Source organism: Ursus maritimus, unplaced genomic scaffold (assembly GCF_017311325.1).
Source record: "Ursus maritimus isolate PB19 unplaced genomic scaffold, ASM1731132v1 scaffold_22, whole genome shotgun sequence".
In the NCBI taxonomy this organism is placed as follows: Eukaryota; Metazoa; Chordata; class Mammalia; order Carnivora; family Ursidae; genus Ursus; species Ursus maritimus.
The window spans coordinates 41,779,261-41,795,498 of record NW_024424675.1 but is presented as its reverse complement, the minus strand read 5'-3'; the positions used below and the strand labels follow the sequence as shown (position 1 = coordinate 41,795,498).

At 43.0% G+C, this 16,238-nt stretch overlaps 1 protein-coding gene across 3 annotated transcripts in view; it reads left to right on the top strand.

Moving 5' to 3' along the window:
• Nucleotides 1-16,238, top strand: part of AURKA (aurora kinase A) — an 18,606-nt gene extending 2,368 nt beyond the window's left edge. For all 3 annotated transcript variants that reach the window (XM_008699490.2, XM_008699489.2, XM_008699488.2), the window contains exons 2-9: nucleotides 1,664-1,710; nucleotides 4,372-4,651; nucleotides 6,142-6,196; nucleotides 7,310-7,501; nucleotides 8,368-8,506; nucleotides 12,574-12,722; nucleotides 15,329-15,503; nucleotides 15,635-16,238. In XM_008699490.2, coding sequence (XP_008697712.1) covers nucleotides 1,669-1,710; nucleotides 4,372-4,651; nucleotides 6,142-6,196; nucleotides 7,310-7,501; nucleotides 8,368-8,506; nucleotides 12,574-12,722; nucleotides 15,329-15,503; nucleotides 15,635-15,820 — 1,218 coding nt within the window. In that variant the 5' untranslated portion in view covers nucleotides 1,664-1,668 and the 3' untranslated portion in view covers nucleotides 15,821-16,238. The remainder of the gene's footprint in view (nucleotides 1-1,663; nucleotides 1,711-4,371; nucleotides 4,652-6,141; nucleotides 6,197-7,309; nucleotides 7,502-8,367; nucleotides 8,507-12,573; nucleotides 12,723-15,328; nucleotides 15,504-15,634) is intronic.

The window sequence follows — 16,238 nt, the reverse complement described above, 5'->3', positions numbered from 1 at the left end:
TTCTGTATGAGGGAAGAACCAAATGGGTAGAGAGAACAGGAAGTACAAAGGCCCTGTGGCAGGGGACTGCTTTGAGGAAAGAAAGAAGCCCTGTATGGCTGGTGCAATAGACAAGAGGAGATAAGGCCAGAAAGGTGGTCAGGGTCCACACTCTGAGACTGTAGGACTGTCTTTGCAAGTAGGATTTTGAATTTGAGTTGAGGGACCATGAGGGGCTTCTGAACCAAGGTCCAACATAGCTGACTTCATAGTGTTGCAAATGGACCATAATGCGGCAAGGGTGGAAGTAGAGTGACCATTGGGAGCCTGTTGCAAAGAATGGAAGGGAGAGAGCATTGGTTTGATCAGGTGGTGGTATTAAAGGTCCTGAGCAGTGATTTTGAAGTAGAGCCTATGAGATATGCTGATGGGTTAGATGTGGGGTTTGAGGGAGAACCGTATAGAAGATCAGTTGACCCGAGCAACTGGCAGACTGTAGGGTTTGCCAGTAACTGAGATGGAGACATCTGTGAGAACAGGGTTGGGGAGATGGGGGTAGGGAGGGAGCAGGAATTCAGTTTGAGACATTTTAAAATTGAGGGGCCTCTGAGTACAGGTGGAGATGTTCTATACTGGTAGGAGTTCAAGGGAGAGGTCTGGGCTGGAGATGGGAGTTTGGAGGTCCTGAGCCTGTGAATGGTGTTGAGAGCCCAGAGACTGGATGGGTTCCTATAGGGAATGAGGATAGCTGCAAAAGAAAGAGTGTTTCTGGGCCTGTTCTCAGGCTCTTCCTGAGAGCAGAGAGGAAGAAAAGCCGGGAGGAGAGAAAGGTTCTGTCTGGATGTGTTGGGATTGAGGTGCTTGGCAGAACTTTCTGGGGGATACTGAGCAGGTAGGTAGGTAGGTAGGAGTCTGGCCGTCAGAGGAGAAGTTAGAGTAGTAGCTGTAAACCCACATCATCTCAGAGATGGTTTAGAGTCCTGGTGCTGGATGAGGGCCCCTAGGAAGGGTATGGATGGAGAAGTGGAGTCGGACTCATTCAGCTTGGCACAAGTGAGGCAGATTGAGCAAGGGAGGTTGTAGTAGGAGAGCTGGTGACGTGGGGGACCACCCTGCAAGCTAGCAGAGGCTGGGAGTGGGACAAGAGCCACCCTGTCAAATGCTGCTGGGGACACCAGTTTGGTAACAGTAGAGGTCAGTCATGAGCTGGCCCCTTGGTGGGGACGAAATCCTGATGGGGGAGGGCTAGAGGCTGAGAGACATGGTGGATGCGGTGAGTGAATGACTGTTCCGGAGCTTTGTTGTTGAAGGGTAAGGGGAGAGGTGCTGTCATAGCCGGAGTCCATTATGGCGAGGAGAGGACCTGCTTTTACGAGGCAGCAGGGTTGGAAGCAGGCTCCTGCACTGATGAAGTTGTCCTTCAGAGATGAGCTGGCAGAGCAGGAGGTCTCAGGGAGTGAAGTTGGGGGCTGGGGGGGGGTGCAGTGCGGGGCGGAGGCCCCACACCTGTCCCTTATGTCACCTGAGAAAACAAGGCTCTCATGCCAGCTTCATTTGGACAAAGAAAAAGTGAAATTCTGTGTTGTGGAGGCTTTTTCATCAGGAGCTGTACCCTGATCTATCATAACAGCACGTGGAAGCGTGAGGTTTTGTATAAATTAAAGGTGGTTCTTTTTCTTTTCAGGCATCATGGACAGATCTAAAGAAAACTGCATTGCAGGGCCTCTTAAGGTAAATTGAATATGTAATCTCGATCACATTTATAAAATCCAGTGGAGATTGGTTTTATATCTGGAGCGCTTTTTCCTTTTACTTTGGATTGTAACTTTAGAACTCTCTACTACATTCCTGGATGTCAGTCACTTTTCTTGGCATTAAATAACATTTTGTTGATTGTCACTGTAGCTTTTATCTTGTTATGGTTTGTCTTCTAGCTAGCTGTTTAAGTATCTGTATTCCTTCACTGTGTGCAGGATAATACTGTACACAACAGGTGCCTAATGCTTGCTTGTGCTTACTTGCTTGCCAGAAATGAAATTGCTTTGCCATAGTTTGTTCTGGTCACGATTCAGGGAATGGTAAGCTCAAAGGACTGTCAAGCTGCATTGTAGCAAACATTTCCTGGGAGATCGCTTTGGGCCAGGTTCTGTGTCAGAGGCAGGGATTACGGTGTTGAAAAGCACATGGTCTTTGATATTGAGAGCTTAGCCCCTTTGGGGAGTTATGTGAGCCAGTACCACGCCTTCATAAAATACGTGAATATGTAATTCTGCCGAGGGGTGCTCAATTCAGATTGGGCTAGGTTGGAATCCAGGAAGGCTTCACCTGGGAAAGACCCCTGGCTCTTAGAATTTAATGAATATTTGTGGAGCAGCTGGGTGAATGAGTCTTTATATAAAGATCCTTTAATATAAGTAATCCCCAGATTTTATTCCTTCTAGGAAGTCAGCATAAAAATACAAATCTTGCTTCTTGATTTGTGTGTGTGTGTGGGGGGGGTTCTTGTTTTTAGAAGTTTTTCCTTTCTTTTTTCTTTAAGTTTTTTTTTGTGTTTTTTATGTCTATGTGTTGTTTTTTAGAGCACGCATGAGCAGGGTGTGGGGGAGGGTGGGAGAGGAAGAGGGAGAGAGAGACTCTTAAGCAGGTTCCACACTCAGTGCTGAGCCCGACCTGGGTCTTGATATCAGGACCTCCTGAGATTATGACTGGAGCTGAAACCAAGAGTTGGACGTCCTACCTACTGAGCCACCCAGGTGCCCCTATTTTTAACTTTTTGAGGAACCTCCATACTGTTTTCCACAGTGGCTGCCCCAGTTTGCATTCCCACCAGCAGTGCACGAGGATTTCTTTTTCCCCATGTCCTCGCCAACACTTGTTTCTTGTGTTTTTGATTTTAGCTGTTCTGACAGGGTGAGGAGTTTTTATTTTCAAATAAATGGATAGTTACCCCCCTTTTTAAATATACTGGCTGAAAGTCCAAAATAACCAATTAGAAAAAGGCTAACTCGAGTCCTTGTATTCGATTCTCAATTCCTATGATAAATATCATTTTATTTTATTTTTTTTTTAAGAATTTTTAAATATTTATTTGAGAGAGAATGAGCGAGCAAGCAAGCATGTGTGCACCAGCAGGGGGACGGAGAGAGGGAGAAGCAGGCTCTCCGCGGAGCAGGGAACCCAACACGGGAGATCCCAGAACCCTGGGATCATGACCTGAGCCGAAGGCAGACTCTTAACTGACTGAGCCACCCAGGCACACTTGATAAAGATCATTTTAAAAAACTGCTCTGTTGAAAATGTTCGTCATTGCCTGCAATGCCTACTGTGTTGTGGACGTTGCTAATTTCAGAAGTAGTTGACTTTTTACTTGGAAGTTGGAAACTGTCTCTTATGAGGTACTCTGAGGCTTCCCTTGCCAGCATTGTTCCCTTGTTTATGAGGAAATTTCCTCCATTGAAGTTGGAGGAAGTCTTCCACTCCATTTTAGTTTGATTTATTCAAGGTCTTAGGATTAACTATTTTTTAAACTTGTGATCCCTTACTTATAGGCATGTAAATAATGTATTTTGGCATAGGTCTTTGAAGAACCTGTTTGTTACCTCTTTGCCATGTTCTTTTGGCTCAGACCCATTTTGTAAGTGCTTGGACAATGAAACATTAGTAAATAATAGTAAGTATTTTGTGGAAAAAGTCTGGTGAAGGCAAAAATTCAGACTTTTTTTTTTTTTTTAAAGATTTTATTTATTTGACAGAGATAGAGACAGCCAGCGAAAGAGGGAACACAAGCAGGGGGAGTGGGAGAGGAAGAAGCAGGCTCATAGCAGAGGAGCCTGATGTGGGGCTCGATCCCATAACGCCGGGATCACGCCCTGAGCCGAAGGCAGACTTAACCGCTGTGCCACCCAGGCGCCCCTCTTCTGAAACGTCTTGATTTGAAGATAACCACTGTTGAATATTTTGACGTGTTTCTTTGTCTTTTTTTCTAAATGTACAGTATTGCCAAAGAAATTTTCAATGGGATTGGGATTTTGGTATAAAGTTTCTGTATTGTAGCTTCTTGCCAAGTGATAATTTCCAAATCATTGAGAATTCTTGGAAAGTGTTTGATGTCTCCCTCTTCAGATGGCAGTTTAGTTAATGAACGTTTACTTATGGGAGCATGAGTTTTCGGGGTGGGGTGTCGGGGCGGGTGGGCGGCATCCTTCAGGTACTCCTTCCCACTATATACTAACCATATCCTCTGGGAGCGCTGATGAAAATAGCCTTTCCCTTCCATGGATTATCAATGACCTTCAGTATTTTGTTATACTAGAAAACAGACTTTGTGAAATTCTCAAAATACTCAGCTTTTGTTCATGAAGACATGAAATTTATTTTTCCCTCCCAACCTAGACTACGATTGCACTTGGTGATGGTCCAAAACGTGTTCCGGTGACTCAGCAAATTCCTTCTCAGAATCCGTTATCTGCAAATAGTGGCCAGGCCCAGCGGGTCTTGTGTCCTTCAAATTCCTCCCAGCGAATTCCTCCACAAGCACAAAAGCTCGTCTCCAGCCATAAACCAGTTCAGAACCTGAAGCAGAAGCAATTGCAGGCCACCAGTGTCCCTCGTCCTGTCTCTAGGCCACTGAATAATACCCAAAAGACCGAGCAGCCATCATCATCAGCCCCTGGTAAACCAGCTTTTTGAACTTCTACTGGTAGTTACTATTCCTAGTTGCTTAAAAGGGGGGGGGGGCAAGTGGATAGACTTGCATTTATTGTGTGGAGCCCTCACATTTACTTCATTTTACTGCGGTTGGGGAAAAAATATGTCAGGTTGAAGTAGCAGTGTCTCCTGTGGGCCAGCCCTGTGCCCAGGATGGAGAGCGGATTCCTACCCTCCTGGTATGCTTGAGGAGCTGAGAAGTTCCAAGGCTGGGAGTATGGAGGGCAGTCAGGGAAGTGGATGGACTTGGGTGGACTGAGGCCAGCTGGATAAGGTCATGGTGGGCACTGTGGCTATGTCATGTAGTGGGGCTTCATCCCCTGTGAATCGGGAACTTGCTGAAAAGTTTTTGAGCAGAGGAGGGGCTGGCTTTTTAGAAAGAAGCTTCCTCTGGATGGGTGGAATGAAGTGGAGGGTAGTAACGCTGCACTCCGGGGTGGCTGAGAGGAGGCAGGCTGTTGGGGGTTAGGGCAAAGATGGCAGCGGCCTGAACCGGGTGGAGCAGGGTGGATGTTAATAGTTCTTATTTACCAGCTTTGCGTGCTCACGCTCAGGAGAAGTGCTTCCTTCATCCATGTTGTCTCATTCAGTCCTCGGGACCACTGTGAGGGGAGTCTTATTAACTCTGTTTTACAGAGGAGGAAGCGAAGACTCCGAAGCATTCGCTTACCCTCAGACACAGCCAGGATGGAGAAGTGCAGACCAATTTGAGCGCTCACTGAGGATGCAGACTGGATAGAACTGGGCAGTCAACTGGACATAGGGATGGTGGTCGTAGTGATGGCATGAATGGAGATAGTGAAGCATGGAGGGAGAAACCAGTTAGCATACCGTGCTGCTGCTGGAGTGTGAAGTGGAAATGGCCTATATAGCCTCTGGCTAATGACTTTAGCACCCTGTTGTGAATTGGTTTATTGTACATTTTGCTGACTCAGTGGCTTCTATTTTTAGATTTCCTCTTGGCAACTAATCTAGTGGAAGGAAGGTGGTTGGTTTACGTTTTGTTGCACGTCATTGATACCTTGTACATATGTATCCACATATGGACAGTGGACTAGCCCACCTAGTGGGGGAAAAGGTGAAGAGTGGGAGCTTATCATGGGAGAGACTGGCAGTTCTGCCTTAGAAGCTCTTCATTTGGAAACTGAAGCTTCTGGGAGAATCTGCATAGTCTTGAGGCTTTAAATTATCAGAGGGCTTAGGTGTATATATCTGCTCATCTTTACTCTAGAAATCTGTAAAGCCTTCACCTGGTAAGAGTCAGGTTAGGGTGTGATAATCTTTTTTTCTATAAAGAAAACTAAAAACAGCCCAGATCTACCATTGTGGACATACAGTTATTATTTTGGTGACCATTCTTTGTTTCATTTCTGTTTATAGGTTTTTAATTACTTACAGTTATTCTAAAATAATTATAGTTATTCTAAAAGCAGATTTTTAACTTCTTCTATATAGGAAATAATTCTGAAAAGGAACTGGCAACGAAACAGAAAAATGAAGAAACAAAAAAGTAAGCTTTATCTTATTTACAAAGTCCTGTGCTATCATTCTATTAGAATATGCCATTGCAAGTTTAATTATGGGAACGCATTAAAAAATAAAAAGGTCTCTATATTTTCACTCAAAATATAAATGCTTCTGAATTCTAGCCTTTCAAAAAAAGGGGGGGGGTGGATTTTAATGTTTACTGGGGACTCAAGCTTTTCTTATTGCTTTCCAAATTTAGAGAAAAACTTGTATGAATCTGTTACAGAAATGTGTAGGTAAGTTCCTCTCTACCCTCAGAAGTAACCACTACATATATTATAGTTTAGGTATGTTTCTATATTTATTTCTATTCTTATACAAAAGTGCAAGTTTGTTAAGCAAAAGGCAGTCATGTTGCAAAACTATAGACACATGTATATATGACTCTATGAATATTTTGACAGTATTAATTGAATTATTCTTTATAATATCTTCCCCAGATATTTTGCAGAAGTCTGCTCTCGATTTCTGAACTGTCTAGACTCTAGAATGTAGAATGTAATGTCTAGAATGTAGTAGGAGGAGCCAGGAATGAGCCCATGGGGTTTTTTGTTTGTTTGTTTTTTTACTTTCGCTGCCTATAGTAGCAGCTTTCTGAGAATCTAAATCCAGTGGTTCTTGCCCCACCTGTAGGATCCATCCCACTTGCTTTATCAGAGTGATTCTCCACCCCAGAGAGTTAGCATCTCTGGGATGGAGGAGGAGGCTATGGTTAGTCTACAAGAGGCCCACAGAGAGTTCTGAAGACTTCTCCAGTTACTTACCTAACCTTTCCCGTGGTCTTCAGTGGTGGTGGTAATAGGTCTGTAATTCAGAGTGTAGTAGTAGCCTTGGGACACTTTGCATTGGTGCTTCATCTCTAAAAGTCCAGATTGTTCCTTGTCACTGACTCATACAGCCACTGGCAGGTGGGGAGTGGGGAGTTCAATGACTTCGGAGACTCACATAGAGTGCTCATTGGCTTGGTTCTTGCCGAGGTACATATTGAAAACAACTTCAAATATAAAATTATAGGTATATCTACAACTCATTAATAAATCGTTAGAAAAGATTTGTTTTCTTCACATTTTAATAAAATGTTCAAATTTTTTCCTAGAAGGCAGTGGGCTTTGGAAGATTTTGAAATTGGTCGTCCACTGGGTAAAGGAAAGTTTGGTAATGTTTACTTGGCGAGAGAAAAACAAAGCAAGTTTATCCTGGCTCTTAAAGTATTATTTAAAGCTCAACTGGAGAAAGCAGGAGTTGAGCATCAGCTGAGAAGAGAAGTAGAAATACAATCCCACCTTAGGTAAGTTTCCAGATTGATGTTCAAAAGAATGTGGTGCAGAACTTAGTTACTAAGAGTTAAACGGCAGAAGGCCTGCGCCACATGACTGCAAAGAGTGATTTAGTTCGTCATTTTCCGAGGATTTATCTAGACAAGGGCTGTGGTCCTAAAAAATCACTTGGAGGTTTATGCTTTGTTAATGAATTATGTACGTGAGCCAAGTGTGTGTGTGTGTGTATGTGTGTCCATGATGAAGGGGACTGATACTTCTGAGCTCTAAGCGGAGGTTGCAACTGGCAGCCTGTGCAGGTTGACTTTGGCCAGTGGGTCTTTTTTTTTTGCGTTCAGTATTTTTTTCAGACTTGAAATCAGTTGTTAATACTTACAAACCTGTCCGCATCAGGCCTGTATCCTTCCTTGACAACAGCTGATGGGAGCTGAAGGGCTGCCGTCCTGGGCTGTGTTCACAGCTGCCCAAAGTCCTCAGCAGCCCACCTCTTCCGCTGAACACGGCTTTGAAGTTGTGTTTCCTAGTGTTTGGGGATCAAACTGCTGTGGGAGTGCCGTGTCTCTCTCTCTCTCTAATGTGCAGAGAATTAACATTTAGCTGAATTTTACCCCCTAAGAATAAGATGGCCTGAAGGAAGGAAATAGTCTTAACTAAATCTGAGGTCCATTAATAACCTTGTAATGTTTGTCAACTGACTGCAGATGTCTGTATTTTTTCCGAGTAGGTCTGTAGTTTCAGATTCTCGAGGGGTGTGGTGGGGCATTCTGTGACCAGAACCAATTTTCACTAGTTTTACCTGGGGGTTGGATTAGTAGTTAGTACATACTTTTGTATCTTTTCCAAAACCAGGTATTAGAGTATTCATCCTGTGTTGCAGGCATCCGAATATTCTCAGACTCTATGGTTATTTCCATGATGCCACCAGAGTTTACCTAATTCTAGAATATGCGCCTCTCGGAGCTGTCTACAGGGAACTTCAGAAACTGTCAAAGTTTGATGAGCAGAGAACTGCTACTGTAAGTTTTCATTTACTGTCCCGGCTAATTCTGTTTCCTGCGTTCCTGTCCTACACAGCAGTGTGCCTTTCATTATACTGTAGCGGGTTCTGTCTTAGGAGAGTGCTTAATGGGATCAGGTATTTGAATGAAAGAATCCGAATACCTTAGTTGTAGCAAATGTACCGGTAAACTCAGGTACCAGGCGGAATACTGTGGCTGGTGTGTTTCCACAGCTGTTTTCTTTGGAAATGTATATGTGAATAGTTGCCCTCTTTTTAGAAAGAATTTTATTTTAGAATAGTTTTGGATTTCAAGAATGTGAAGATAGTGCAGACTTCTTTTCTCCTGTTCATTGTCCATTAGTGTGGTCCCTACTGAAACCCTGGCTTATCACTGGGGGTGTTGGCCTTGGTGACGTGCCTGAGGTCACACTCCTTAGGTTTCTCCCCTGGGAAGTTACTTTCTCTCTTTCCATACTGTGCTCTTCTAAAGTGTGTCGCTCTGCACGGCCCACACTGAAGGAGCGGGGGTTATGTCCCACCTCCACCTCGATCTGCATACATCATTTGGAATTCTTCTGCATCAGAGATTTGTCTGTTCTCATTACTCAGTCATTTATTCATGTGGACTCGTGGATATTTTATAATTCGAGGTATAATCTCATACTGCTTTATTTTGCTGCTCAAATTGTTCCAGCTTTGGCCTTTGGGATCCCTTTCATATGGTCCCTGTTTTAGGTGTTTTTCTTTTTTTTTTTTTTAACCAACCCCCATCATTGTGGGTGTGTGGTGTGTGTTTTAGCACTTCCTTACATCTGGCCCTAGGAGATGCTGCACTTCGTATCCCAGTCCTAGAACCTGCCACGTCTCCAAGCAGCCCTGGTTCCAAGGAGCCTTGGAAAACCAAGATCTGGGTGCTAGCTATGCTCATTGCTACTGGAGTGTCCTTATGTCTAGGCTCTCAGCGGACAGAACAGGGACATATGTGTATATACTAATCTGTGTATATACATGTATCTCTATTTTTATCCATTTGTATCTACATTAAGCAAAACACGAGTTCAGTCCCACATGGATCATTCTACTCTCTTCCGCTTATTTATCTGTAGCCTCTCATTCCAGCCTTGAAAAACCTGGATCCTACCATCCATCGACCATTTAATTATTCAGTTTCAGTTTGTACGTGTGTAGTGGTATCAGAATGATTACCCAGTTACCCCTGGGGGGGAACAACTATATGCATTTAAGGGTCATCTGTATCCTTTCAGGGTGCGAGCACGGTAGCTCATTTTTTTATTGCTGAATAATATTCTGCAGCATGGCTGTAGTTCAGTTTATCCCTCCATCTGTTGAAGGGCATCTTGGTGGCTTCCAGTTACTGGTGATTATGAATAAGGCTGCACTACAACATCTGCATGCATGTTTTTGTGGGACATAAGTTGTCAACAGATTTGAAAACTAGCTTGTGTGGTAAGGTCATGTGTAGCTTTGTCAAAAACTGTTAAACTGTCTTCCAAAGGGGATGGACCGTCTTTGTGTTTCCCCCAATGAACGTGTTCTTGCTTCTCCTCCTCACTAGCGATTGGTATTGTCAGTTTTTTGGATTTTAGTCATTCTCATAGGTGTACATGGTGCCTCATTGTTTTAATTTGCAATTCTCTAGGGACAAAAGATGAGCATCTTTTCATGTGCTTGTTTGCCATGTGTATGTCATCTTTGACTTGTCCGTCAGATTTTTTTGCCCATTTTCAATTGGGTTTTTGGTCATCTTGAGTTTTAAGTGTTCTTGTATATATTGGAGACAAGTCCTTTATCACATGTGTTTTATAAAGGTTCTCTCCCTGCCTGTGGCTTGTCTTTTCATTGTCTTACCTGGATCTAATCTTAAAGTCCAACATAATCAGGTTTTTGTTTTGGGTTTTTGTTTTTTTTTCCCCTATGGGCTGTGCAGCTTTATTTGAATGAAATCACTTGTTTGAAGAAGTAAAGGGTCTTTGGGTGGTTTTTTGTTGAATCGGCAGATGATTGGTGGTTACTTTGCTTTCTGTTTCTGGGTAGTAAGGGCACTCAGTTGCTTTTTGGTATTGATTTAAATGGCATTACTTTCAGGTGGTTGTGCTTTTGAGATTACAGCACTATTGGTGAATGACCCTTTGGTCTTGTCTCAACAATAAGACATTTTAAACTTAAGCGTTTGCTTTTTGGATAAGTAGAAACAGATTTGTTTTTCTTTTTAAATATTAGCTAACCTAATTAGTTGTCTTATTTAATCGGCAATTGATACTTATACTATTACTCCATTTTCTTTAATCCGGATGGAGTTTGTGTTATGAGCACATAGTTATTGGAAAGAAAAGCTTGTTTCTTTCTAGATTCCCTAGTAGTTAGAGAGAATATATATACACTCTTGTTTCCCTTTTTTGATTCATTCAAATAAAACTAACTGTAGAGAAATATTAGGGACCGTTACACATATTCACAGTCTGATATGAGAGATGTGAAGGAAGTAGTGCTGAAGAGCTCTGCTTTAACTACTAGCTTTTTGGTTTTGTTTTTTAGATTTTTTTTTAAAGATTCTATTTACTTATTTGAGTGCATGCAAGCAAGAGAGCTCAAGCAGGGGGAATGGCAGAAGGAGAGGGAGAAGCAGGCTCCCTGCTGAGCAGGAACCCTGATGTGGGGCTCCATCCCAGGACCCCAAGATCAGAACCTGAGCTGAAGGCAGATGCTTAACCAACTGAGCCACCCAGGCACTCCTAACTGCTAGCTTCTTGATCTAGGCAGAGAAGGTCCCTTGCCCTCTAGAAGTCTATGTATGATCTTGAAGTATTATCAACTCAGTTTGGTCTAGAGCGGCTTTCTTTGCCTTCACTTTCGATTTATTGTCTAAATTTTGGTCTCTCTGGCTTTTGGCTAAAAAAAACAAATGTTCTTTCTGACAATAACATTTGGTTTCTACAACTATTTGGTTAGTAGGCCTTTTAGTGTAAAATAATTTTCAGTCCTATCTACTGTTTGCTTTGGGAAACCTTAAACTTCAGCCAGAGCTCAGTATATTCTTTCAATACACTAATAACAATCCTTATCTTTTTTTTTAATTAAAATTTTAATATATTTCCAATTTAAGAAACTCAGTGATTTATCAAGATGTTGAAGCCTTATAATGTCCAAAATATTCAAAGAAGTGTTGAGAAACAAGAAGTCTCCTCAGTTTTTTCAGGAATTTAAATGAACTATAGTGATTCTTGACTGTATGCTAAAGCAGATTCTGGACTTGCTAGATCTTTCTTTGGTTAAGAGGAAAACAAAGTTAATAAAAGAACTGACTCGCTGTGTGTTTTTTAAGCGGACAAATGAATTAGTATACCCCCAAATTTACTACACTATTTAACATGCAAATACACTTGCTTTTAGTGGGTTGCTTGTTTGTTTTGTTTTTAAGATTTTATTCGAGAGAGAGAGAGAGAGAGAGAGAGAGAGAGAGAGCGCGCGCGCATATGCAAGCATGAGCCGGGTTGTTGAGGGGGAGAGGGAGGAGCAGACTCCCTGCTGAGCAGGGAGCCCTACCCAGGGCTCCATCCTAGGACCCCGGGGTCATGACCTGAGCTGAAAGCAGATGCTTAATGGACTGAGCCACCAGGTGGCCCTGATCTTGGTTTTAAAAATGGGAATTGACTGTACTTGCAAGTTTAAAAAAAAATTTTTTTTTAAAATTTTTTTACATGTCTGACTCCCTAATTTGTGCCGGTTTCTCAGTTTTTATCATACTCCATCGCTACTAGGCCATAAATTGCCATGTGGTGATGAGTTCTAGCTAGTCAGTTTTTCCCCGTCCTTCAATATCCTATCTGCTGTGTTAGCAAATAAATAACTTAGTATGGGATAACTTGTATTTTATGGTAAACACGAATTCAGTTTAATTTTTTTTTTTTTTTTAAGAATCATCAATTGTTTCTAGCTTTTTGCCTCAAAATCTACAAAACCTGTTAAAATCTATGTTGGGTTTCCTTTCAGAAGAGATGTCTAAAATTGTGTTACATAAAATGTAAGATACAGACTTTCCATACTTTTTTATTTTTTAAATAGTATATCACAGAGTTGGCAGATGCCCTGTCTTACTGTCACTCAAAGAGAGTCATTCATAGAGACATTAAGCCAGAGAACCTACTCCTTGGATCGGCTGGAGAGCTTAAGATTGCAGATTTTGGGTGGTCGGTACATGCCCCATCCTCCAGGTATGTAACTTTAGAGCTGGAACTTACTTAGTTTAGCAAAAGGCTTGGGGGCTTTCAGGAACTAAGTAGAAAAATATTTAAGCATAGATGTGTGGAATTAGGGCAGGTAACTGATGTACATACTTTGGAGTAACTTAGGCCCAATAGAAGTGTCGGTGAGAACATTTTATTCTGCAACTGTTTTGAGGCTATTTAATATGTCCTAGGCTTGGGTTAAAGATGCTTAATGTCCTTAGAGGCTAATGAAGGGGACATATGTGACAAGTATATGAGTGCAGGATGTGTGTGTGTGGGGGTGATGCCTGCAGCAGTGGGGAGGGGGAGACGCTGCTGCTTCCTGGACAGGAGACCAGTTTCAGAGGGCAGCACACACACAGATCTAGAGCTGAGAACACAGTTCTTTGGGGGAATTGAAAAAAACAAATTGGTTTGGATAGAACTTTCAGGGTGGTGGTTAAGATTCTCTGTGTTCTGCTTTGGTCAACAGCAGAATCCTTTCTTGTCCCCTCTTAACACACAGAAATTTGGTGAAAAAATTTAAATCTTAACTTTGCAAATAAGAACTAAAATACTGTTTTAATTAAGCTTTTGAAGCCTCATGTTGTGAGGATAGAACATTAAAAACCTCTAATGATAAGTGTGTCAACTTTGGGGTAGGACTTAAAAAATTACAGCTATAATACTTAAAGACAGTTAAAAAATTGTGTAGCCTAAAATAGGTGACATGGTAGGGGCAGGGAGCTTTATTTTTGCTAGATCACTTCTGATTGTTTGCAGCAATGCATTGACTCTTGTGTAGTCCCCCCCCCCTCCCCCCCCTTTTTTTAAATAAAAAGCTGGTTGTCACTAGTGGGAGCTGTTGGCATCTAGAGAGGCAAACAACAGTGAGGATTTGTAGGCTTTGTGCAGTTGCCGGGCTCACCTGGACCTTAACCTGTCCAATGGTGTCGTGTGATAGGAAGATCAATGTCCTTTTCAGAAAGGACAAGCTGCATACATGTTAATGCTCACCTCGCCCCACCTCCCCAACATGAACAACCATAAGAGCTCCCAGGTGTGGTGGTGTTCAAGAACCTTCTGACTCGGGCCATTTCCACCATCTCGGTGGTGCTGCGGGGATAGAGGTCTGGAGAGGTAGCTCCTTCATCCCGGGCCGCAGGTCACCGCTGGGTTGAGTGCACTCTTGTGTGCGTGCTGGGCCTGGCGACCGGCCTCAGCAGGACCCCATAGAAGAGTCGGTGGCAAAGAATAACTGTTAGAAAGCACTGGAAACTCATGTGGTGTTTGCTCTTAGTCCGATGTTTGCCACCCTCCGCTTATTTTAACCAGCCTTCGTTGTTAAAAACTCAGACATCTAGAAATGCTGAATTGGTGGTTGACTGCTCACCTGTCTAGTGCCTGCATTCAGAGGTGGTAACATTTTGCCGTATGTATGGCCACACACTTGCCATACTGGTTTTTGTTTTTGTTTTTGGGTTTTTTTTGGTGAATCTTCAAAAACAAGTTGCAGACCTCAGGCTTCTTTCTCTGAGGACTTGAGTATGTATCTCCTAAGAATAAGGGCATTGTTATCATCACAACCATTATCACTCCTAAGAAAATTAATAGCCTTGTTAGTATCTATTTAGTCCGTGTTCCAATTTCCCCAGTTGTCCACAAAATTTTAGAGCTATTCTTCTAAGAATCCAACCAAAGTCCATCCATGCATTGTATTTGATTGTGTTTCTTTGTTCTAAATTTAGACCAGTTCTCCCACAATTTAAAATGGATTTTTCTAACCTAAAATGGTGTCACTTGGTCCTTCATCCTCTGTAATTGCTGAGAACTAGAAGTAGGTCGAAGGGCCTAAACAGTGTTTTTGGCAAGAATACTTCACAGGTCACCCCCAAATGTAAGTCTCTTTCATTCCAGCGGTGTATCAGAGGCAGAAATATCTGTAACGCCAAAGCTAATGCTTTCACAGTGGGGTGGTTTTTAGTTACTTGTCATTCATGTCACCTGGCTGTTATGCTTCTTAGCCTATCTGTAATATAAAAACAAATAAGGAACTGCAAATTGTATTTACAGAGAACTTTCATGGCTGCTTTTATATGGTAGTGATTCTTTGAGTTTCTTATATTTTAGATCATTTAAGAAGGTTCTGAAGTTGGACAACTTTGGGGTGTGGCTTGGTTGCTAACTGTGTGATGTTGCACAGCTCTCTCAATCTGTTTTCTATCTAAAACAGGGGATTTCTTTTTTTTTTTTTCCCCAAAGATTCATGTATTTATTTTAGAGAACACTGCGAGTAAGGGGTGGGGGGAAGAGCAGAGGGAGAGAAGGAATCTCAAGCAGACTCCCTCCTGAGCACAGAGCCTGACGCGGGGCTCAATCTCATGACCCTGAGATCATGATCTGAGTCGTCGAAATCAAGAGTCAGACACTCAACCGACTGAGCCACCCAGGAGCCCCTAAAACCGGGGATTTAAATAGTACCTGCTTCACAGCACAGGATCTGGCCTAGGAAGAGCGCTCAAGCAACGTTAGTGTCATTGTTAATGACGTGTAGCCGCTCCTGTGATAATACAGACAGGAGCACATCAACCCGAGCCTGCCTCTGTTTTTAGGAGAACCACCCTGTGCGGCACCCTGGATTACTTGCCCCCAGAGATGATTGAAGGCCGAATGCATGACGAGAAGGTGGATCTCTGGAGCCTTGGGGTTCTTTGCTATGAATTTCTAGTTGGGAAGCCTCCTTTTGAGGCAAGCACATATCAAGAGACCTACAAAAGAATATCGCGGGTAAGACCTAGTGAGAAACGATCCATTGCTGCTTGTAGGATTCTTACCAGCCTTAACGTTGGCTGTGAGCTGAGTGTTTGTACTGTTCTCTCTAAGCCGCGTTTTATGACTGTCAACTTATTGTACTCCAGGTTGAATTCACATTCCCTGACTTCGTGCCGGAGGGAGCCAGGGACCTCATTTCAAGACTGTTGAAACATAATCCCAGCCAAAGGCCGACTCTCAAAGAAGTACTTGAACACCCCTGGATCACAGCAAATTCATCAAAGCCATCAAGTAGCCAAAAAGGCAAAGAACCAGCTAGCAAACAATCTTGAGAATGGTGCAGGGGGAGAAATCTGAGAGGCAGCGCTGCCGTTTGGTGTCAGGAACAGGCCTGCGCGGGCCCGAGGGCGCTGCCTCAGCCTCCCCACTTAAGAGTCCACATCAGTGAGCACTGCTCCGGAGTGAAGGGAGCTGCAGGAATCGTGGCAGGGTCACTAGTTCCTCAGTCCCGGAGCCTCCCCGCAGCCTGGTTCGCATGAGGCCTCCTTGTGGAGGGAGGACCAGCCCGGGGTCTGACTGCGGGGAGAGTGGCCACTTCACCGGGACTCCATCAGTGACCGAGGCGTGCAATAATCTTCCAAGTACCTTCGTGTGTGTGTAACTTATTGGGTGGCCAAGCCTGGGAAAGCTGTCAGGATGAACATGTGATTCTTTCTTTTAAATGTTAAAATAAAGATTTTTGTATAGACT